This window comes from Anopheles maculipalpis, chromosome X, assembly GCF_943734695.1.
Source record: "Anopheles maculipalpis chromosome X, idAnoMacuDA_375_x, whole genome shotgun sequence".
NCBI lineage: Eukaryota > Metazoa > Arthropoda > Insecta > Diptera > Culicidae > Anopheles > Anopheles maculipalpis.
Window position 1 is genome coordinate 11953793 of NC_064870.1, and position 21711 is coordinate 11975503.

At 46.0% G+C, this 21711-nt stretch overlaps 7 protein-coding genes across 7 annotated transcripts in view; 3 read left to right on the forward strand and 4 right to left on the reverse strand.

Annotated features, from left to right (window-relative positions):
- The window catches only part of LOC126559830 (DNA damage-regulated autophagy modulator protein 1), a 399963-nt gene that overhangs the window by 207213 nt on the left and 171039 nt on the right, over positions 1–21711 (forward strand). The window lies entirely within an intron of this gene.
- Positions 1–21711, reverse strand: part of LOC126560583 (uncharacterized) — a 499122-nt gene that overhangs the window by 95578 nt on the left and 381833 nt on the right. The gene's annotated exons all lie outside the window — the stretch shown is intronic.
- The window catches only part of LOC126560131 (BTB/POZ domain-containing protein KCTD8), a 346716-nt gene that overhangs the window by 92902 nt on the left and 232103 nt on the right, over positions 1–21711 (reverse strand). The window lies entirely within an intron of this gene.
- On the forward strand, positions 73–4353 carry LOC126557163 (histidine--tRNA ligase, cytoplasmic). The gene is made up of 3 exons (XM_050212847.1): positions 73–166; positions 2419–3693; positions 4145–4353. The coding sequence occupies exons 1-3, from the start codon at positions 74–76 to the stop codon at positions 4349–4351; spliced, it is 1575 nt and encodes a 524-aa protein (XP_050068804.1). The 5' UTR covers position 73; the 3' UTR covers positions 4352–4353.
- Positions 4710–6548, reverse strand: LOC126562348 (uncharacterized). Its single transcript, XM_050218826.1, has 2 exons — positions 5861–6548; positions 4710–5131 (listed from the first exon to the last, which is right to left on the reverse strand). The coding sequence occupies exons 1-2, from the start codon at positions 6546–6548 to the stop codon at positions 4710–4712; spliced, it is 1110 nt and encodes a 369-aa protein (XP_050074783.1).
- LOC126558388 (UV excision repair protein RAD23 homolog A-like) lies at positions 9273–11077 on the reverse strand. The gene is made up of 2 exons (XM_050214401.1): positions 10486–11077; positions 9273–9868 (listed from the first exon to the last, which is right to left on the reverse strand). The coding sequence occupies exons 1-2, from the start codon at positions 11066–11068 to the stop codon at positions 9276–9278; spliced, it is 1176 nt and encodes a 391-aa protein (XP_050070358.1). The 5' UTR covers positions 11069–11077; the 3' UTR covers positions 9273–9275.
- LOC126563469 (synaptic vesicle glycoprotein 2B-like) lies at positions 14194–16134 on the forward strand. The gene is made up of 5 exons (XM_050220117.1): positions 14194–14212; positions 14295–14354; positions 14452–14776; positions 14837–15832; positions 15912–16134. Exons 1-5 carry the CDS (start codon positions 14194–14196, stop codon positions 16117–16119), a joined length of 1608 nt encoding a protein of 535 aa, XP_050076074.1. The 3' UTR covers positions 16120–16134.

The following is a 21711-nucleotide window of genomic DNA, read 5'->3' on the forward strand; positions in this document are numbered from 1 at the left end:
TTTACTGGCCAGCTTTTCCTGCAACAACTGTCGGTGGCAAGCAAGCACGCATCCCCGCACCGGACGTGAAGCGATGACGGAAAAGGACACACTGGAGGCTGCCATCACCGCCCAGGGAGACGTCGTGCGTAAGCTCAAATCGGCCGCCACTAAGGATAAGGCGAAGGTAAATGCTAGAGGACGGTGCAGTGCATAGTTATGGGTTTTTATTTTAATTAAACAAAGGTGCTTTGCACAAAATGGGGATTATTAAATGGTCCGAATCGGATGCGTTTTTAGCGAGTGCTCCAGTACCCAAGTAACAATTTGGCAAAGATCTTAAAAGCTGATTTTCACGTGGCTTTCGTGATAGTGCACTAGCATGAGTCGGGTTTCACCATTCGCAGCGGAAAATCGTGCTACCCTAGCATTTTCAACCCCCTCACAAACACACACTCACCCAAATCAAAGAAAACAATACCAGAAAAAGTGTTCGATTTGGGTTGGAATTGTGCATTACGCTGCGGTAAAGACGGCAAAGTGAAAAAAAGTGAAAGGAAAACAGCTGAATATCGGGTTCACCACCCACCTAATCCTCGAGATCGTACGACAAAAGAAAGCGAAACTCCGCTATTGTAGTTTGCCAGCGAGTGGGGAAACAATTGCACAATGATACTGCGACAATTACGGTCAGTCACGGTGCAGCTCGGTGTGGGGAGTTGCTTGCGTCAGCGGCACTTTTCCACTAGGAGTTCCACATTGTTGGCGAGCGCAACGGTACAAACGGTTCGGTCGGATGAAGAAAAGACCCGGCAACGTCTTGCACAGGTCGGTGTGTGTCGCTGTATTGAGCAAAGGAGGGCAAGGAGAAAAAATGATGGCAAAACAGAAGTGAAGCACAAGCAAATGTAGTTTGTACTTCGGATGGGTGCTTTTTTTAACGCACCCACGATTCCAATCCGATTCCGGCACGTGTGATTCCAGTTCCGATTCCAAGAAAATGGAATCGACGGTTCCTTCCGGAACCGTGCGTGTCGGTCCGGAAATGTCGGAACCATCCGGCACCATCTGAACCGTCGGACCCGTCCGGAACCATTGGAATCGTCAGAACCGGCCGGAAGTGCAGTCGGCTTGGCGCTTGTTTATTTTCTATTTCGACCCATAGATATAAAAAGAAAAATCGACCGATCGATAAAAAGAAAAATTATCGATTCGCGAATGGTGCACGCAGAGCGAAATGCAGCTAAAAAAACGAAGATAAAAATCATCACATCAAAAAGAAAACAAAAGTGGCCGGCCGATTACGCTTCCGGACGGTTACATCGGTTCTGACGATTCCAGACGGTTCCGGAAGGATTGGTTGCACCTACACTGTGTCAGAAAATTGTCCGTATAGCTAGAACAGGGATACAACATAGTTGATATAACATATACAATCAACTAAAACAAATGTTATACTTATTCTTGAAAATAGCTAATTGTATTCTCATCATCTATGAGCATTGATTTTATCAAAAAACAATTTCTAACTGTTGATAAAAATTATGAACCAATTTATCTTCCAAAATCGACGTCCAAAATTGTCCCTGTAACGAACAAACACATAATTTATCGAAGCCGATTGATCAAAATTATGCTCTGTATGTATCCCGTTAGCTGCAATTACGTTGTTTATGTTGTTTCAGAACAAATATTTCTAACATTCATTGGTTAAGAAAACTTTTCAGTTAGTTTTTTACTCTCGATCGGGGGCTCCAGAATTTTTCAAAAAAAATTTTTGACACAAATTTTCAATAGGATTTGAGCTCTGGAGACTGTGGCGTAAGCATTGTTTTGATGTTGTCCAGCAAAACTATTCCTTGGCCAACTTAAAAGAATGCTTCGGACCATTTTCTTGGATCCACGGCTTAATTTTACAGCACGAGATTTCAATTTATCTTTCATGGATGTCGAAATACTTGAATCGTTCTATTGTAGAATCAATGAACGCCAAGTTTACAGTGCCTTAAACCACTCCACTAAAGTACTGAAGTCATAACATACGAATCAGCCGTAGAGGTTTTGGATTCAATTCATTCCTGAGATCATAGATCAATTTTCGAATTTTAACCGGGATTTTGGTGTGTGAAACGATCATTTTTATAGAGAAAACACTTAAAATATAAAAAAAAAAAACTTTATAAGGCGGAAAAAGCATCGTTGGCTTTGTTTTTTTTATGAAATCAATTAGTAAACCCTGTTAGAGCCACTTTTACAACGTATGACCATACCTAATTGAAAAAGAAAGTTATTTTTATAAATTTTTGACACAGTGTACCTGTCGGAACTGGATTAAATGTTTGGTGGAATCATACGGAACCAGTTCCGCCTTTTTTTTAAATATTTTTTCCTAATCTTCATCTTTTCTATCTATGTTTCTCACTCCCAATTTCCGCGCAGATCAACGAAGAGGTACAGAAGCTGCTCGCCCTCAAGGAACAGCTAAAGCAATGCACGGTAGACGATGGAGGTGAACCGGCCCCGAAACCGTCCGGTGGCAATGAATCCACACCCGGCAACCGGAATCTGTCCCTGAAAACGCCCAAGGGTACACGGGATTATGGTCCGGAGTCGATGGCACTCCGGCAGCGTGTTCTCGACCAGGTGATACGCGTGTTCCGAAAGCACGGTGCGGAAACGATCGATACGCCCGTGTTCGAGCTAAAGGAGGTGCTGACCGGCAAATACGGCGAAGACTCGAAGCTAATCTACGACCTGAAGGATCAGGGCGGTGAGATATTGGCCCTCCGGTACGATCTAACCGTCCCGTTCGCCCGGTACGTCGGGATGGGCAACGTGTTCAACATCAAGCGTTACCACATCGCGAAGGTGTACCGGCGGGACAATCCGCAGATAACGCGCGGCCGGTACAGGGAGTTCTATCAGTGCGATTTCGACATTGCCGGCACGTACGATCCGATGCTGCCGGACGCGGAATGCGTGAAGGTAGTGTGCGAAATCCTGTCCGACGTCGGTGTGGGTGAGTTTGTGGTGAAGCTCAACCACCGGAAGCTGCTCGATGGTATGTTTGAGGCGTGCGGTGTACCGGCGGAAAAGTTCCGCACCGCCTGCTCGTCCGTCGACAAGCTGGACAAAACACCGTGGGAGGAGGTGAAGCGCGAGATGGTGGAGGAGAAGGGCCTGACGGTGGAGACAGTCGACCGGATCGGGGAGTACGTTACGCTGCACGGTGGTCCGGAGCTGGTGGACCGGTTGGCGGCCGATGACAAGCTGAAGCAGATACCGAGCGCACTGGAAGGGCTGGAGGATATGCGGTTGCTGTTGCAGTACTGTGACATTTTCCAGGTGGCCAACCGGGTGTCGTTTGATCTTAGTTTGGCACGCGGCCTCGACTACTATACCGGCGTGATATACGAAGCGGTCCTGCTCGGTGGTGGCGGTAGCGGTGGTACTGAGGAGGAAGAGATAACGGTCGGATCGGTGGCCGGTGGCGGACGGTACGACAATTTGGTGGGAATGTTTAACCCGAAGCGTAAGCAGGTGCCGTGCGTTGGTGTGTCCATCGGTGTGGAGCGTTTGTTCTCCATCATCGAGGCACGGGCCGGTGGCAAGACGCGCACCAACGAGACGGAAGTGTATGTCGCTTCCGCGCACAAAGGACTGCATTTGAAGCGGCTAGAATTTCTTAACAAACTTTGGGACGCGGGCGTTAAGGTAAGGGTGCTAAAAATTTTGTTGGTATAATCGTATGGTACTCCATTTTGAACTTTTTGGAGCCTAGAAAGTCAGGTATAGTTGACTATAGTTGCCCAAGATTTCTCGAAGTTGTAAGTTTTCAGAGAAGCTCTGTATGGCTCTGGGAACGTTTCGGACCTCGTGCACAAACAGACTCCTTAAACAACAAGATCCTGTGGACGATGAGACGTCGATAATGAGAAATTCATACATAATCAAGTAGACATGAAAGAAGTTTTATTACGACTTCCAGGTTTCTGGACGATGAAGATCCCTATTGACAAAATTGTCGTAATAACCACTATTAGGGGGGTTTTTCCTAATTGGGCTTTGTCAATAAGGAAGAATTAGACGGCAAAACTTTTTTTTTGAATGTCTGAAATCAAGCAAAAAACTCTAAGCTAACAGCGTTCTTCTAACCACTCCACAGGCTGAACATTCGTACAAGCTGAACCCGAAGCTGCTTGCCCAACTACAACACTGCGAAGAATACCAAATCCCGTACGCTATCGTACTCGGCGATGGGGAGCTGTCGCGCGGTGTGGTAAAACTGCGGGAAATTTCCACCCGCAAGGAGGAGGAACTCCCGGTGGACACGTTTATCGAGGAGTTGCGTCGTCGCCTAAGTGCTTCCTAAAGCCGCTTCCGCTTTCGATCAACCGGTCACGTTGGATTCGCGTGTATATTTTCTTCAAACTACTACCATCAATCAACACGCACACATACTCAACAGCCTCGCGCACACATTGTGTAGCGAGCACAACCCAGCATGTTTTGTAATAGACATTTATTTTTTTATCATTTCTCATATCTCATCGATAAGTTATTGTTTCATTTTCTGTGTGTGCGTGTGTGTATGTCCTCTCGATCTTGCTAAAAAGCATAATATATGGAAAGGAGAAATAAATTAGTTGGACGCGTGCGTTCCGTGTATCGTCGCTTAAATGGGATGTCCGCGCCTTAATGGGTTGGTGGCGGGAAGGATTATATCTCGCTCAGTAACGGCCATAACCGTTCAGCATTGGTAACGGTGCCGGACTGGGCCTGTAGATGAGTCGTCGCCGCTGCCCGAACGATTCGTCCTGGTCTGGACGATGATGGTGATGGTGGTAGTCGGCGGCTGCATCTCTGCTCAGCACACTCGAACCATCACGAACCTCACGCACCGGATAGGGAGCCGCCGGGTACGGTGCGTAGTCGCGCGGATCTTCATAAATCGTGATCGGTGCCGGTTGCAACGGTGCGGTAGCAAACGATGGTCTCGGATTGTAGTACGAACGGCGACGGTACAGATCGTCGTAATGGTGATAGTTGGCACCGGGTTGATAGTAGTCGTAGCCTCCGTACGCGGATGTACCGTAATGTTGATCATTGTGGTCGTTATGTGCGTAGCCGTCCCGATGTCCGTACGCGTTACCTTTAGTGGAAAGATTTTTTTAAAGTCTTTCTTTTTTTTTCTTGGGTTTAATGATCTACTAGGTCACGCCAGCCATCAAATGACTGATTAGATTTGTTGATATACCTCGTAGTTGGATAGTCAGTCCTCACTACGGGGGAACGGATCAGATGGGAAGGGAGCCCGGTTCTCTCGTTTGAAGACCAGCGGGTCATCCTTTTTGATCATTAATTATCTAATTGTACAGGTGTAGTGATCGCTTCTTTTGCAGTGGATATCACCTGACTGCAAGTGATTGCAACGCTGATGCTGTCATCAGCGCGATTTTCTTTTCCATTCAAAATACCTCATCTAGATGGACGAAGCTAGGAAAACTGACGAAATCTCTCTGCCAAGAGTTAAAGAGAAATGTGTTCAAAAGATGAAGATGAGTCCATCCAAACTCCATCCAAAGCTGATGAAATCCTCTTCGCCATGGGTTCACCAAGAGGAAGACGTTTAGAATATTCAGAGCATTAGACACTCCAATCTCTGATGGACTGGTTAAGTCGTGAGAATGGGACCAGATGACCTAGCTCGTGGTGTTTGAAAGTCCCCGAGGAAATGAAGAAGAATTTATGATTGTTGATGCTACAAATCCAGGATTTATATACTCCAATCTAAGTTTTATCTTGATTTGTCCCAATGCATTCCAAGAAAGCCAACAAGAACTGACTTCCTTTACACTGGACACGCACAGAATATACTCACCACGATCTAGCGCACCCACTCGCCGGTAGTTATGTCCACCCAGCAGCTCACTACCCGACGCTCGATCATCGTAATGATCCCGCAAATAGTCATTGCGCCGATCCTGACTGTACAGCTTGTCCGCGTAGTCATTCCGCTGGTTGTGCCGGTTGTCGTACACCTGCTTACCGCCGTGATCGTCCGAATCTTCGTAGTACGAGCTCTTGCTACCACTCTCGTCCTTATGGTACGAGTTGCTAAAGCCTGACTTGATGTGCTTTCGGTTGTGCGATTTGTCCGCCTCGAAGTTTTCGCCCGCCAGATGCTTCACCTTATCGACCGTGCTGCCCTTGCTCGCGTCCAGCACCCGGTGGCCGTCTAGTTGATTGTCGAGTTGATGGTAGCGTACGGCATCGGATGCTGATCCAATACTGCCCGCCTCATCGAACGCATGCTCCTTCCGGTGGTCTCGCGCATCACTACCACCCTCACCGCTCGCTCCCTTCGAGCTACCGCTCACTAGCTTCTTCACACCGGAACCACCGGACGCAGACGCTACGGATACCGGGCGACCGTGCACTTGATAAGGGAAATCATCCGCGTAAGGATAGGCAACGATATGCTCCACGCACAAAGCAGCAACCGTCACCACGAGCAGCGTTTGCCAAACGGGCTTGATGCCCATATACTTCCAGTTTCTTGCAACCATGTTTGAATTTTTGTTTGTTTGTTGGAAACACTTTAAAAACACCAAATTCTGCGAGACTTCACTAACGACCAAACTCTCAAGCACCACTGACCGTAGGCAACGCCCGATGGTGGCCTTAAATATATAGCCAGAGCTACCAGCGCGTACACCTTGGAAGGAAGTGGTGTACCAAACCCGTCGCGCCTATATTCTTCTGGAGGTTCTTCCCATTCCCTATGTCAGGTGTGTGTGTATACACGCCAAGACCATCCATTGAACATTCGCTTCACCTTCGGACCGTTCTTTTTAGCATACCGGGAAATTCCCCGTTTCGACCCCACCCTCCGGGGGGTGGGAGTTTGATCCACTCCATTCCAATTGGTATCGGCAGCATAAGAGAAGTCAAGTTACGATGCTGTTGTGGGCAGGCAAGACTAACAAAAAAAAAATAAACCCGCAGCTCTCCACGGGGTTACGGTGAGCAACCATTTTTTTTTGTCAAGACCGTCACGCATGAACGGTGTGTGTGTCGCTTCCCGCATGTCAACTCTCTGCGTTTTTCCTTTTGGTCTTGAACAGTTTCTTTGGTACCGGAACAGAACATGATCGAGCATTTATTTTCCTTCCTCATTCTGCTCTTTCATCTCGGCCGGTTGCAAAACGAGCGCATCGAATGGACAATACCGTCGCCAGGCATGCTGGGACGGTAGGCAACCGTAAGGCGTCATCCTCCTTTTTCGGATTTGGAGGTTCAATCGCCTCGCGAGATGAAATCCAAATCAGCAAACGGTTTAAAGTGTATGTGTGTGTGAACAAAACGAATTTTCGTAGGTGTAGGTGATGATTGCTTCCGGTACAATGGGGTGACCTGAAACGTTAAGTATTCATTAGGTAAACCTGCAAACCAAACGCGTCTAAACTTCTACTTATCATCGCTCTGCTGAAGCCTTGATAGCTCTAATGCTTCTGCGCTTCAAGTTGATTTCGAACAATCACGTGACACGCAAACTTGTCGCCTCTTGCTCGACTGCATCTAGTAACGGGTTGTCTCAGATCAATAGCATCATGCGCTATTTCACCTTTGATGTCCATTATACACCTTAAGAACTGCACAACAATGATACAGGAATTGAAATTCTGGGGTTTTATATTATACCTGTTGCCCTTTAACTGCACCACGCCGAAGCCCGCCTTGATCTGGTGATCATTTACGCCGTTTAAACCGCAACAAATTTTCATGACAATGTTACTCATCGTTTCATCGCTGCACATAACTTGTACAGACGCTACAACAGACTTCTCACTAGATGCAGCTCTAAATAATGTCCCTCGTAATGTTGGCGTTATGCACTTGCGGGACATTATTGTCCTCTGACCGTGATGCATGCTCTGCAGCAAGTGAAGATGTCTCACAAAATCCTGGGCTCGATGGTATTCCTACTGCCGTTCTTGTCAACTGCCGCGAGCACTTAGCTTAGCTTAACAGAGCCATTTCCGTATGCTGATGCATGCATTGAATCTATTCTTTAAAAAAAGCTGCCGTTAAAAAATGACTATTTAGCTGCAAATTAAAGCAATTGATGCATCCAATGCAATGAATTAGTCATTTCTAAAGTCAAACCCCCTAAGGTAAAAACAGGAGAGATTATGCAAAAAAATGAAAGTTTTTACGACTGATTCAAACTAAATAAATAAGATTTGCAACACAAAGATTGCCAACTTTGAATCTCAGCTCAGTGAATCTTATTGCTTATACTTGGTTTTATAATATGAGAATGTATAAACACCCATACAAAATACATGACCTACCCGGGCAGGTGGTGATAGAAAATAATTATCTGTTTTTTTTTTGTTTTTGTAGGCATTGCAAACGTTTCAAGCTCCATTATAATAAAGGTAATTGAGGTGGTCATTGCAATAAAGGTTAAGGCAGACAATTAATAATATTAATCATAATTTCTAACCAGCATAGAACACCACCACTCAAGCCACAATTTCGTTGATCGAGAAAATCGGTTTTTATTAACATAATACGCCGTATTTACTTTGTATTGTGTTTGTTTCGTTCTTTTTTGCTGATGCATTACAAGAGAGATTTGGTTGAACTGGGTGTACCGTACAAACAACAAAATAGAAGAGAAGAAATTTCCTCCTTTCGCTTCATCACCGATCGGGCAGCCAAAACCATCCACCGGTTTACAATGTGCTCTCCTAACATGCGTTTGCAGTTCGCTTAATTATCTTTACGAAAAATCTTATGGATCAGGGAACCTAGTTGCGTTAGTTTCTGTCCTTATTTTTCTCCTGCATGCTGCGTGCGTGTATTGCTTTGACCGGTTGTTGATGAGTGTGTTATCGGTTCAGTTTCGCGCTCGGTAATCCAAAGAAAAATTTTGACTTGTATTTCATTACAGAAGGATGAACAGGAAAACTCATAACATTTAAATGTAACCATCTACAAACACAGCACAACACGCGCACGCACACAAATCAATCAAAGCAACAAAACTGAGAAAAGAAAATGGATTTGTGGTACCGCTCGGTTGTTGAAGGGGGAGGATGAAGGGGAGCGGAAGATCGCAAATCCAAGCAATTCTTCATCCGTAAACAAGGAAAGTGGAAGGAAATGGGGTGGGCGGGAGGGGGTGCTGAGAAGGAATGATGATACATATGAGTGTGTGTGTGTGCGCGCGCTGCCGTTGTGTGGTGTTTTATGGTGATGGGGCTATGTGCACCACACATGACCATCTACTCTTCATCGTCCAGCGTTTGTGTGACGAGAAACATGGCCGCATCGTACTCGTCACGCTCGCACGCAATGTACGCCTGGATGACAAGATGCTCCGGATAGCCCAGCGCCTTCAGCCGTTCGATCGCGTCCATATCCGACGGTGTCAGGCTGTTAATCATCGCGGACGCAATGTCTTCCAGCTCGCGCGACATCGGACCCTGGGCGGTGCTGCCCTCATTGATCATGGCCAGAAACTCTTCCTGGTGTTCGGCCACGATGCTCAGCAGGTCGGGATTGCTTTGCTGCATTCGGCGCATCAGGTACGGCAGCATCGCCGGATCGTCGCGCAGGATGCGCTTCATGTCCTCGAACACGGGATTGTTGCGCAGAAAATCGAGCGGATTCGCATCGGACCCGCCACCAGCACCGACCGGCACCGTGCCAGCGGCCGGTACGCCGTCCTGCTGCTGTTGCTGTTGGGCAGCGGCCAACGCAAATGATACATCACTGCCACCGCCCATATCCGACAGCAAGTACTCGACGGCACGGTCCGGAATGTTGGCGCAAATTTCCAGCGCAATTCTGGCGCTTTGTTCCGAGTAGCCCATCTCTGGGGGAGGGGGAAATAAAGCAATGCATTAATAACGCACACAAAGAAAAGCGGAAGTGGATTTCAAGGTCAGGTCAGTGCGCAAAATATTACTCACTAGTGTTGTACGTACCGAGTAAGAGTGATGGAATGATTTAAATCGTTCTAATGAATGGTGCAAAAAAACTCACTCACAAAGAGTTGGGATTCGAATCGCAAATAGTGTTTAAACCCTTTTGGATATCGTTATTATCACACTCACTCCGAAGGAGTTAATAGTCGCCAGAGCGACTCGTATCCCTCACGTAGGAAAATGGTTAACCTTTTTCTTCTTGTTGGCTAACCCCGGTCCTTGTCGTATGAAGACCGGTGCAACCGTTGTCGCATCAGCACGGACCGGTGCTGATGCGACTGTGTGACCATATGCTTTTAGTTCCTTTAACAATTATTTTGAGAGTCTTTATAGACTCCCATAAAAGTTGTTTAAAGAGCCAAATCTCAGTAAGGAGTTAGCAAGTGTGAATTCATTCCTCACCAAAGAGTTGTTATTCTCCTTACCATTACCACCCACCTGGCCTGGTCGACACAACGTGTTCAATCCTGAGCAGGCCAAGAAGAATCAGAAGATTACTACCCACCTTTAAGCCTCTGAATGTTGATCTGCATCTCCTCCGGTACGGCATCGGTTGATGGGTTGCTGGTAGGCTTCGTCTCGGTTGTTGTGCTGCTGCTAGTGTTGGTGACGTTGGTGTCCTCTTTCGGTCCGGTTGTCTTTTGATCGTCGCCGGTTGATGGGGCAGCTGGTGATGGTGTAGACGTGGACGGTTTGTTCGTGTTAGTGCTGGAGGACGACGACGGATCGGTACCGTCTCCCCCTGTGCCGGTGGCACTGGCGTCCGTCTTGCCCTCTGGTTGCTTCGGTACCGGCGTTTCCTGCTTCTTCGCATCGGACCCATCACCTTCACCCTGCTGCTCGTCGGCGGCCGGTGTGGGTTTTTTGCTCATGACCACAATAAACTTCTTATCGTCCAGCTTGTACTGGCTGAGCAGATGGTAGTCCTCCATGATTTTGCCGAGATAGATCAACCGCTGCCGGTCGACCGGGTACGCTAGGTTGCTCTCGGTATAAAGCTTCTCCTTCAGCGTTCGCACTGTGTCCTTTTCGACGTCCACCTCGACGATGAACGTCTGCTGCTTCAGTGTTTTCAGTGTGATTTTCATCGCTGGCAATGTAGCCTTGTGTACCTTTCTTGATGTTGAAACAGGTTCGAGTTTTCTGTGACTTCGGCTGGTGGTTGTGACGAATGCACGACGGATTGGTGTGCAGCCAAAGAAGGCGCTGTTTTCCTTCTTTTTTTTGTTGTTTCGACAAAAATATACGCGTTCCCGTTTCCAAAAAAGGGCTCTCCCTTTACGCACACTCACACACGGGTAAATCAATCACGTAGCCACGAAACTTGGCCAACACCGCGGCTCTGGTCCTGTTCCTGGCGCAGCCGTTCTTATTTTAAGCAAATAAGCGACCCGTTTTTCCTTTACGCGTTTGCCTCATGGACGTGGTTTGCCTGTGACTTGAAGTTTTTGGCCCTTTCCGTCAAGAGGAAGAAGAAGAAAATGATTTTCACAAATTCCACTTGACAGTTCGCCGTTTTGTTTCGGTTGCTTTGTTTTTTTTCTTTGCTCAATCAACATAACTGCTCGAGAGCGGTTTGACGGTCGAGCAGTTGGCCGAATTAGCAAGCAGCAGGAAAGTTTTGAAATTGTTTGAATGTTCGGTTAATTGGTGTGATTTTTTATGATAACACGTTGAATTATCATGTTACGGTTCCCTTTCGTGCATTTTATATCAGTTTACGTTTAGTTTTGATTTTTTTATTGTGTCAGAATTTTGTGTTTACTTTAATTTTAAATTTCTATTCTTTTACTTTTTAACTGACAAAAATAATCGGTTAGCAAATTGTTTCGCGATACAGTTGCAAAACTAGGAAGATATTGTACAATGCTGAAGAATAATGCTGTACAGATAATGCACAAGCCTCATGAAATAAGAGATCATCGGTGTTTTCTTCGTTAGACGGCCCATCCGTTGTTGAAACGTATAGAATAGAATTGAAAAAAATCTTGAAATTGTCTTTGGCTGGATTACTTCTATATCTGGACCTACTTGTACAGTCCCTTTGAAGGCGAACCCAGTTAGCATTGTTGCAACATCTTCATATGAATAAAACACCCGCATTTTAACGAGCAAGTTGTGCTCAATAGCAGATGCAACACCGGGTGTTTTTGTGCCGCACTGTGAGGTTTCATGCTACTTTTTGGATGTTTCATGCAACACCCCATCTTTGCTGCTATAGAAGCCCAAATCTCCATAGCAGCGGTTCGGATAGAAATGATTCGGCACTCTTGATTTGCCCAGGAAAGCTTTTGTTCTGCGTTTATTGCACTGCTCTAAACACTTTTAGACTGCACTTTTTCCACTGGCCCTTTGCACTTCCTCCACATCCTCAGGAAATGGCCATCCATCCTGTGTGCACCTGCTTTTCTTCACAGCTTTTCTTTACCCAATCGTTTCGAGTTGCGCTGAAAATCCATTGTCGTTTTCGCTGATGTTCTTATTCTGCATTCAGGACAATATTCGGAAGTAGGCACAAGGATTTCAGTGCTGGACTAGAAGAATTCCTGAAAGTGAAAGGCACACGAACCACTGTTAATCACTCGTCACCAAATAGACGGTTTTCACTTAATTTATCTGCAATCTTTATTCCAATCGTTCGCTGAGTGTCCTCCGATGACTTCTGATTGATTTTTTTTATCTAAAAAGATGGAATTTACAGTAATTATGGATGAAAAATACGGACACAAACATCCGTACGACTTACCTTCACACTTTTTCACCAAATTTACCAAATACACCAAATACACAAATTGTAAAACGACCAAGTCCCAGAAGAGCGAGAGCGAAGAAAGTCAGTAGAATGTTAGAAAAGGATGGCCTGTGAAACAACCAACGACGATAGCAACGACATTCAAGCTTGTGGAGTCGAGGAGGTTGAGGAAGCATAGAAACGGGTGGAAATCGTGCAACAATGCCAGTTGGGAAGTTCCTAGCACGGTAATATTTGTCGTACGAGGCTGCTAGAACGTGCTCGAACGAGGCTGTCGAACGAGGCGCTCCAGTTTATCACTCCATCATTCGCTAACATTACTGCTAGTACTTAAAAAAAATCATTCTAGGGGGTTTTCAATTTTTGCCGATATATACGAACTCAAAAGCTTTTCTGACCACAAAAAACTCCCCTCCCGAACAACAGATTTAATAGCTTTCCAACATCCGTTCTGGTTAGGACCACCATGGGACTTAATAAGCCACTGTTTACGTGTGTCTATGGATCACGGACTATAAACTATCCTGAAATAAAATAGTTTGGGAATGAGCCTTTGTGTCAGAGGCTTAACCGTAATGACGGGTTAGAGATGCTACGGGAGTCCTCAATATCACAAGCATTCCTCTCCAGATCAGAAAATTCTATGGGAAATTTCCGTTCCGGCAAAGACTGGGACTTAATGTGCCTTATGTGAGTACTATGACTGTACTCAAACTATCCTTAAATCTAGAAACCCATGATTTAGTCTTTTGAATCACTTGTTTTAGGCCCAGTAAGCAAGACACGAAAAGCGAACCAAACCACAATCACATAGACTGAATCGAAATTCGTTCGAGAAGAATGAACTCGAACGATATTATACTTTCGCCACAATGTCAATGCAGCAGCATTAGCTGCTGTCTGCAATGACTCATGCTATTGCCCACCTTGTGAGCCGTCACACGGCTGCACGTGCATTTTAATTTGTTTGCAAACCATCTTCAGCTGATTCCGGTGAACAAAAACTGCTCGCTGTACATTAGGCCGTCCAGTAGCAACGGTGATGCCTTGCCCGGTATCACACAGACGACACACGCTGCGCGATCATTATCGGATATCGCTGTAATGTAGTCGTGGTAGCCTTCTGGATGACGAGAGCTTAGAAACCTAAGAGCCGTGAGTAGATTACCCCCCTAAGTGACGCGATAAAAGTAAATTGTTGGACCTGATCTTGTTGTTAGGTTCACTGGTGCTTGCAAAGTCTACGGTGATGCTCGTATGGTACATAGTAGAAGAGGAAGTAGGTGAAGATTTACAACTGGCCTGTATTTTTTTTTGCTTTGTGGACTATATACTGTGGAGGTGGGAAAATCTATTCTGTCGGGTTGAGCATATAAGGTGATGAAACCATCGAAACGAGTGTCAGTGTAGTTTGGTGCGGAAATCGCCATCTAACATAGATTGATCGCTCGTTGGTTCGTGATGGATTCTTCAACTACAGGTAAGCGATAGTTTTCGACAAGAAAATACTGACTGTGTGCATAGGAGTAGAAAACTAATCGTGCTTTCTTTTTTCGTAATAGCCTCCAAGAATGCTACAACGCAACGTCCAGTAAAGCTGGATGAGGCATTTTTAATGACCAGTAAGACTAGACCATCCGGCACCATCACTAAAACGTTTAGAGCAATTAATTTCTAATCAATTTCTCTTGCAAACGCAAACTTTTGCTCGATCAACAGAGTTCGGTCTGTATAATCTATGCCTGATCGCCATTTCCGGCACCATCCTGGCCGCGGTACTGTTGGAAACGCTCGGCATCAGCTACGTATTGCCAGTGGCCGAGTGTGACCTACTGCTGACTAACCGCGAGAAAGGCGTACTGAGTGCAATCTCGTTTGCGGGCATTATTTGCAGTTCCCATCTGTGGGGCTTTCTGGCGGATACGCGTGGCCGACGGGCCATCATCATGCCAACACTCTTTCTAGCCTTTGCCTCATCGGCCCTGTCTAGCCTTACCACCAACTTTTGGTTGATTACCGTGATGCGATTCTTGACTGGATTTTTGTAAGTATGTGCACTAAAAATTTGCCACAGTGGCACCTTCATGCCTTTTCGTACCTACAGCATCTCTGGTCCATCTGCAACCATTTACGCGTATCTGGGAGAGTTCCACGGTAAGCGGAACTGCTCCCGCGCAATTATGGGGGCATCGTTCGTGTTTGGCGTTGGTTCGATTCTGCTTCCATTGATTGCTTGGTCGATTATCAATCAGGAGTGGGAATTTACTATTCCGGTCCTGAACATCATCTACCGACCGTGGCGTTTGTTTTTGGTGGTGTGTGCCCTGCCGAGCTTGATCAGTGCGCTAGCGTTACTTCGGCTGCCGGAAAGTCCTAAGTATCTGCTGTCACATGGGCGAGAAGCGGAAACGATTACGATACTTCAAAGCATGTACAGGTGGAACAGGAGTAGACGTGATCCTCCACTTGTGTTGACCGGGCTACTGCAGGAAACGGAAGCCCAACAGACAAAGGTTCGCCGTGAGGAAGCCGCTAACAATAAGAGCGTGGTTGGGCTGTTGAAACAAATGTGGCATCAAACTATACCACTGTTTATGGGATCGTACCTGAAGCGAACAATCATCATCTGTGTGCTACAGTTCGGTATATATCTTACGTCCAGCGGGATGTACATGTTCTTCCCGGACATACTGAACCGGATAGCGGAACAGCAGGGTAAGGGAGTGGAACGGATCACCGTTTGTAATGCGGTCTATGCGACGCGTTTCGATATTCAGGACCTAGTCAATCTCCAATCCAATGGTACGGCACGCTCTGATGTATGCCACCAGAAGCTGGATATCTCCGCCTACGAGCATTCGTTCGTGCTGGAAGCGATCTATGCGCTTGGGTTTGCCGTAATCGGACTGATCATCAACGCGGTCGGACGGCTACCGATACTGGTGTTCATCTTTACCCTCTGCGGTACATGTGGTGTGCTGATCGTGTTCATCGATCTGCCTCTGCTGGCTATCTGGTTCTATTTGATACTTCTTACGTGCGGGTTTTGCATCAGCGTCGTTAACGCGTGCGCAGTTGACTTGTTTCCAACGAATCTACGGTAAGAAACAATATTCCTTTGAGCTTGGCGATACATCAAATGCTAATGAATTATGTTTTGTGTCCTCTCGATTCCAAAGTGCTATGGCGGTTTGCATCTCGCTGATGTTTGGTAGACTTGGAAGCATTGTCGGGTCCAATCTGGTAGGCTTCCTGCTCGATACGCACTGTGAGCTAACGTTCTGGATTTCCGGCCTGCTGTTGGTTGGATGTGGTGTGCTATCCTTCTTCATACCACACATTTACAAACGCCAGGCGTCGGAAAGGATCAGCGTATCATCGCGATGAGAGGCGGAAGATAAATGGTAAACGTTATTAAATATTGTAGCATTCGACCAGATGGGTTATTTCGAGCAAGTGCTCTATTGAGACTGAAACCTTCTAATCATCCTAATACAAGAATGGATAGCTGCCAAGTGTCTCCGATAAGAGACTTTGATTGAGAGACTACGACCAAGCAATCTCGCCTAGGGAACTCGTCCAAGAGTCCTCATCCATGGGTTTTATCCTTTGGAGAGGCTTTGTTTATTATGAAGATTTCTTACCCACCAGCCATGGACCTATAAGAGCGATGATACGGCACTACTCTCACTACGAGAGAAGGCATAGTTTTAATAAAATTGTATCTATTTAATTATGTTGCTCATATAACCTGCATACTTAGACTCTCAATAACGATGAGGCCTTCACTTTGCGAAATATTGCGTAGAACATATTTATAAAGATGGCCTATTTTTCCTCGTACATGTCTATCTTTCTATCTTTCTTCTAAACATTAAACGCTAATAATACTCCATTCATTCTTTCCCTATTAATACGCAAAAGTGTACCAAAAATCTGGAACCTCTTTATGTCACGTGTCGCACTACGCTTCCCTCGAACCATTCGCTACACCGAAGAAATTGACGGGGAAGGTTCTGTGTTCATAGTCATTTGAATAAAAAATCAATTAATACACCGAGCGCCGATCCCGACTACTGGCCACGGCCATCAATCCTTGGCTTTAGGATGGATATGATTATGGCTCATCAAAACTGACCCACTGGGAAAGGGAAGTAGAACCGGTCCCACTGGTGATGGCTGGGAATCATCATTCATACGCCAGATCGGTCACCAGGACCAGCCAGTTGCGGTTGTGGCCCTGGTGCACGCTGTCCCATTTCCCGGAGCATGCTGTCCAACGTTTAAGGGCTCTCCATCATTCAGTTAACACCCTTGGAGTAAGTTTCTTCCATGCATAAATCCTATCAGCACCCTGCCACTGGACCCTTCCCTATTCTTTTACATGTCGTCTCAATTGGTAGAGTAATGGTTGTTGTTATTCGTTTTTCTTTCCCTTCAGCACAGACACACACACACACACACATCGACCCTTCATTTTCCTTCCATATTGTTGTGTTTTTTCTTCTTTTCGGCCACCTCACACAGCATTTGATTTGACACTTTTCCCATCAACTGATCTGTTTCCGGGTTCCCCTCAGCCTCGGCCATCTCCGTCTACCTAGTCGCAGATTCCGTTCCGAGCGCTTCACAGTTGAAGGACTATATTTTATTTATGTCGCATTCAATTATCCGTCATCTATATTCATAACTCACCTCGGTCGCGTGATTGCGAAATGGGACATTCGTTCGGGTGTATACACGGTGTGTTTGCATATTTTTTTTGGAAGTCCTCCTTCCAAAGGCGACCAGTCGGAATGGATGACATGGGTTTCGCAGGACACAAAAGCCACTTGTGGAGATAATTGCTTGGGGTTTCGTGGGGTTACTTCGTCTAGTGTGTCATCTGGTGACACTCTTGCCAAATGCCGACTGGCAACGAAGTCTCCTCCTCCCCGTAACCCGTCTCGGTTTAATCAAGATGAAAAATACCGCAAAAGAAAGATATCACCTTCGTTAGGTTTCTTTGTTGGGAAAAGTCAATCACTCTATACAACCACCCCAAACCTGCTATCAAGATGCGCCAATTCTTTTAGAAATGTAAAAAACGCAGAAACCCCACCAAAAACATAAATAATGATGATAAGGTCAGGCACGCTAAGAATTGGCAATAAATCATCGAACTGTTTTATTGTCCTTGCTGTCTTGAATCGATTCCTTGCTGCTTTTCTTCAGCGGGTGGTTAAGGACCGGTTTTTTTTAAATTCCTGCTCTGCTTACTGTCAGGCTTCAACTTTGAAAGGGGACCAACAAATTCGCGGTGGTATAGGACGGAATTGATAAAAAAAGGCGGAAAAAAGCCAATTTTAAATCGTCAATCTTGTGAGGGTTTTCACAAATCGTGGATATAATAAACATACTTCTGTAAGGACCTGCTGCCTATGCCTTGGGTTTTCATTTCTAAACGTCTGTTTGTGTGTATGTGTTTTTTTTTTCCTTCTTTGCCCTATTACCTCGGGAACATGATAACGATCAGTATCGACTCATCCGGTCGCACATGCGAGAGTCGGCAGGACACAAGGACACGTGACCACCCGACGCTAGAACCTTACCAGAAACTGGTAGAAGTGCAATTTTTATACCAACAACCGCAGCACGCGCCCGTCTGTGAGTGTGTGTGTGTGGGTATCTTTAAAATAATGTAATTATTTCACTCTTATACAGGATCGGTCTAGAAGCATAGACCGAACGCTGACCCTGGAGTTGCATGATATGACGCGTGCCGTCGATCTTGATACTTCTCCCAGGGCAAGGTAAGCTAAAAAGGACAATGCATCCCGTCTCAAATGCCACTGAGCCGCTAGCTTGCAGGATACATCCGTTTCTAAACTTCAAAAAACACATTTAACTGCATCCATTGAAAGAACTAGCATGCAAAAAGAAGGACCCCTCTACAAAAAAAAAGGACAACCAAAAACTCGCTCTCGTTAGTCCCGGATCTGTTCGGCGGCATTGAAGAACAATAAAATCCCGGCACGCCTTTTCACCCGAAGGGTTTCACCAACGCCGAACAAAAAAAGGTTCGCTGCTGTGCGTGTGAAAAAGTGCACCCCAAAAACGGGGTCGAAAGTCATTTTTCGGCGGGTGCTTGTGTGCCGTTGTATCAGATTGTTATCGTTCGCTGTGGTGCATTCGGTGCCGGCGGACTGTGAGAGATTATCCTGGAAATTAAATTTTATGCGGTTCATAACGCGATTGCCCTGGTAGCGGGTTGGGGTGAGTTTCTAACGATGATAACTAATAAGATTTGGTCCTGTCGCAGCTGATCTGCAAATGATGGTTGGTGGCACGTTTGTAGCAATGCTGGTGTTACGACTTTACGTGCTGTGGTTCTTTATGATGTCAAACTGATTTAGGCATTAACGACGATGTGATTCTTAACATCACAGAGGAATACGTTATGGATTTCTTACCAGAAAAACTATCATAATCGGGGATCAAATCCCGTCCGGATTGTTCCTCCATGCACAGTAGTTTCTTCCTATCCAACTGCTTGGTATCAATGAGTCTCATCAGCCATTAGATAACTGGCATGTCCTAGCAGGTCGTTAAGCTAAGACGAAAAGGAACCTTCAGTTTCTTTTCTTTGCAAGTCAGAATGTATAACCTCCTATATGGGATGGCCTGGTGAACTTTACATAGCACGATCGGGGCTCAAATCCCACCCGGATCGTTCCCTCGTAGTGAGGACTTACTATCCAACTACGAGGTATCAGAAAGATTACTGAGTCGTTCGATGGCCGGCGTGACACAGTAGGTAGTTAAGCCATGGAAGAACCTTCAATGTCTGTTGGGAAAAAATACATCTTTCAATAAACAGAGGCTTACAGTCGACTTCTTTGATTTATATCGAATCGAGACCTAACATCTGTATATCACAGGTGGAAGATCCGGGAGACATCATAATCGAAGATCCGAAATTATATTATAAACGTTCTTAAGTCGGGTAGTGCTACCGCGGAGAGGCGGATCTTCCGGTAAGCGCACTCAGCGGGCGCGTGGGAACCCCGACTTGAAAGGGGCCCCAAACTACACGAACCCAACACGAATCGATTGTTGTAAAATTTTGGCTGTTCTGATGGATGGAGCCCTGCTTTGAGAGCGTCAAGCTAGATTAACTCCTTTATCTGACTTTTATCACCTTGAAGTTGCTCGCCCAGAAGAGTGAAAATAAACATTTTTACGTACCATGCGGAATAACACAAGATTATTGATTTATGATCGTCTCGATCATCTTTTTTGGACAAATCTCAACCAGCATCACCATCAGCCGAGGTCACACCAGAAGGTCCGGGCTAGGTTTTTTTTTAGTACTGCTGGTTGCTGTTGGTGTGAGAAATTTATAACGCCAATAATATGCAAAGTGCAATAAAAAAAAATTATAGTAACAACACACAGCAACATGCTACACAAAAGCGCCAAGGCGCGCTTATACGAAAAAACAGCATAAAAGAGATAGAGAGAGAGAGTATGAGCATAGCGCCGGTTGCGTTGGTTCGGGGCGGACGGGCTTGCGCTGTCAGTGTCGGGTGCGAGCGAGCACGGACTACCATCAACCGAGCACGTGTGACCGGCTGGCATTGTGCTGGTGCGAGCGAGTACGCTCGCAGTGGTGGCCCTTTTGCGCTACCCCGACACACACAGGCTGTCTGGCGGGGAAAAGCTACACAATCACTTGACACTTCCAGCACGAAGCCAGCAGTACCGGATGGACATAGGGATAGTAGTGTAGGAGCGAGCGAGCGAACACCGGAACACACAGGATACGCGCACAAACGCACAACCTGACCTGGTGGTGTGCTGTACCGTTTGCTATCGTAGCTGGCGGTAAGTTCTGTTCCGAAAGTCGCGCGAACCAGACGTCCACTAGACGCTCGACGGGATTTAGCGAAACGTTGGTGTGCTGTGTGACGAGCTAGGTAAGCGATCTCCCGGGTGTGTTGCGCGTTTTGTGCCTTGTTCCGGTGTGTGATGGACATCAAGTGATCGGTTGTGTCTGGTGGATCACAGAATTTCGGGAAGAGCGCGAAGTTTTGTATTGTGATTTTGGTTGTGATGAATATCGTGTCCTGGTGTATTCGCTAAACGGAACAGATCGTCTTCCATCAAACTCAACGTGTCTGCTGATGCGGACGGGATCCGAGAATTCGTGCGACCAATCGCATCAAGGCTGCTGCCATCGATCAACCTGGATTTTTTTTTTTTAGCTCCTGGAAAGTGTTTTTGTGTTTGGACCAATTCGCCGATTCTTAATCAGCCACCCAGAATACTCATCCACGCAACTCTCTATTGTTAATTCCTCGAATGAAAAGCGCGCGCGCGTTTCTGTATGTCTAGTTGTGGACCTTTGTTTTTCTTCTTCACTTCTTCTTTGGCACTAAACCTCACATGGTGGTCCTGGACTGGGAACTCTTGGGCTGCTTTGTTTTGATTTTACCTGCAGCTTGGATAGTCAGTAAGCAACAGAGATACGATCGGATTCGATACTAAAAAGTCAGATCGGCTAGACGTAAACAAAAGCAGATTTTATTTCATATGTTCCCAAGAAATAAACTGGAAACCTCGATTTTTTTTGTGAAGAACATACTGGCCTCTATCGCGGATGGAAGTGCGAAAGAGAGACCCAAGGCGATGTGGACAGACAAAAACGGCAGATCCTATTGTCACGATCAAGTAGAGCTTCGTGCTACAGCTCAGCACATCTTCATCACTTCGAAAGCCACGGAAGCCTCCAAAAAGCCGTACTTAATTTGTTTTATGACAGTTGAACCCATCATCCACGGCGCATAATTTCCCTTCAATATGATTTATTGTCAGTATCGAAGAAACCGTTCGCGCGGTCTCTTCTCTGCTGAAAGGGTTAATATTATCACCTACTCTACCACCGATCAGTTTATTAGCTACACCATTTTTTTTTCTTTCCTTTGTCGGCCATATTTC

Excerpts from the sequence above, each read along its gene's own strand:
- LOC126557163 (XM_050212847.1), top strand. The coding sequence starts at position 74 with ATGACGGAAAAGGACACACTGGAGGCTGCCATCACCGCCCAGGGAGAC. Across the intron at positions 167-2,418 it reads CCACTAAGGATAAGGCGAAG|ATCAACGAAGAGGTACAGAA; the intron begins GTAAATGCTAGA and ends ATTTCCGCGCAG. Across the intron at positions 3,694-4,144 it reads TTTGGGACGCGGGCGTTAAG|GCTGAACATTCGTACAAGCT; the intron begins GTAAGGGTGCTA and ends ACCACTCCACAG.
- LOC126562348 (XM_050218826.1), bottom strand. The coding sequence starts at position 6,548 with ATGGTTGCAAGAAACTGGAAGTATATGGGCATCAAGCCCGTTTGGCAA. Across the intron at positions 5,132-5,860 it reads AGTGGGTGCGCTAGATCGTG|GTAACGCGTACGGACATCGG; the intron begins GTGAGTATATTC and ends TTTCCACTAAAG.
- LOC126558388 (XM_050214401.1), bottom strand. The coding sequence starts at position 11,068 with ATGAAAATCACACTGAAAACACTGAAGCAGCAGACGTTCATCGTCGAG. Across the intron at positions 9,869-10,485 it reads CAACATTCAGAGGCTTAAAG|AGATGGGCTACTCGGAACAA; the intron begins GTGGGTAGTAAT and ends CCCCTCCCCCAG.
- LOC126563469 (XM_050220117.1), top strand. Across the intron at positions 14,355-14,451 it reads TGAGGCATTTTTAATGACCA|AGTTCGGTCTGTATAATCTA; the intron begins GTAAGACTAGAC and ends CTCGATCAACAG. Across the intron at positions 14,777-14,836 it reads CGATTCTTGACTGGATTTTT|CATCTCTGGTCCATCTGCAA; the intron begins GTAAGTATGTGC and ends TCGTACCTACAG.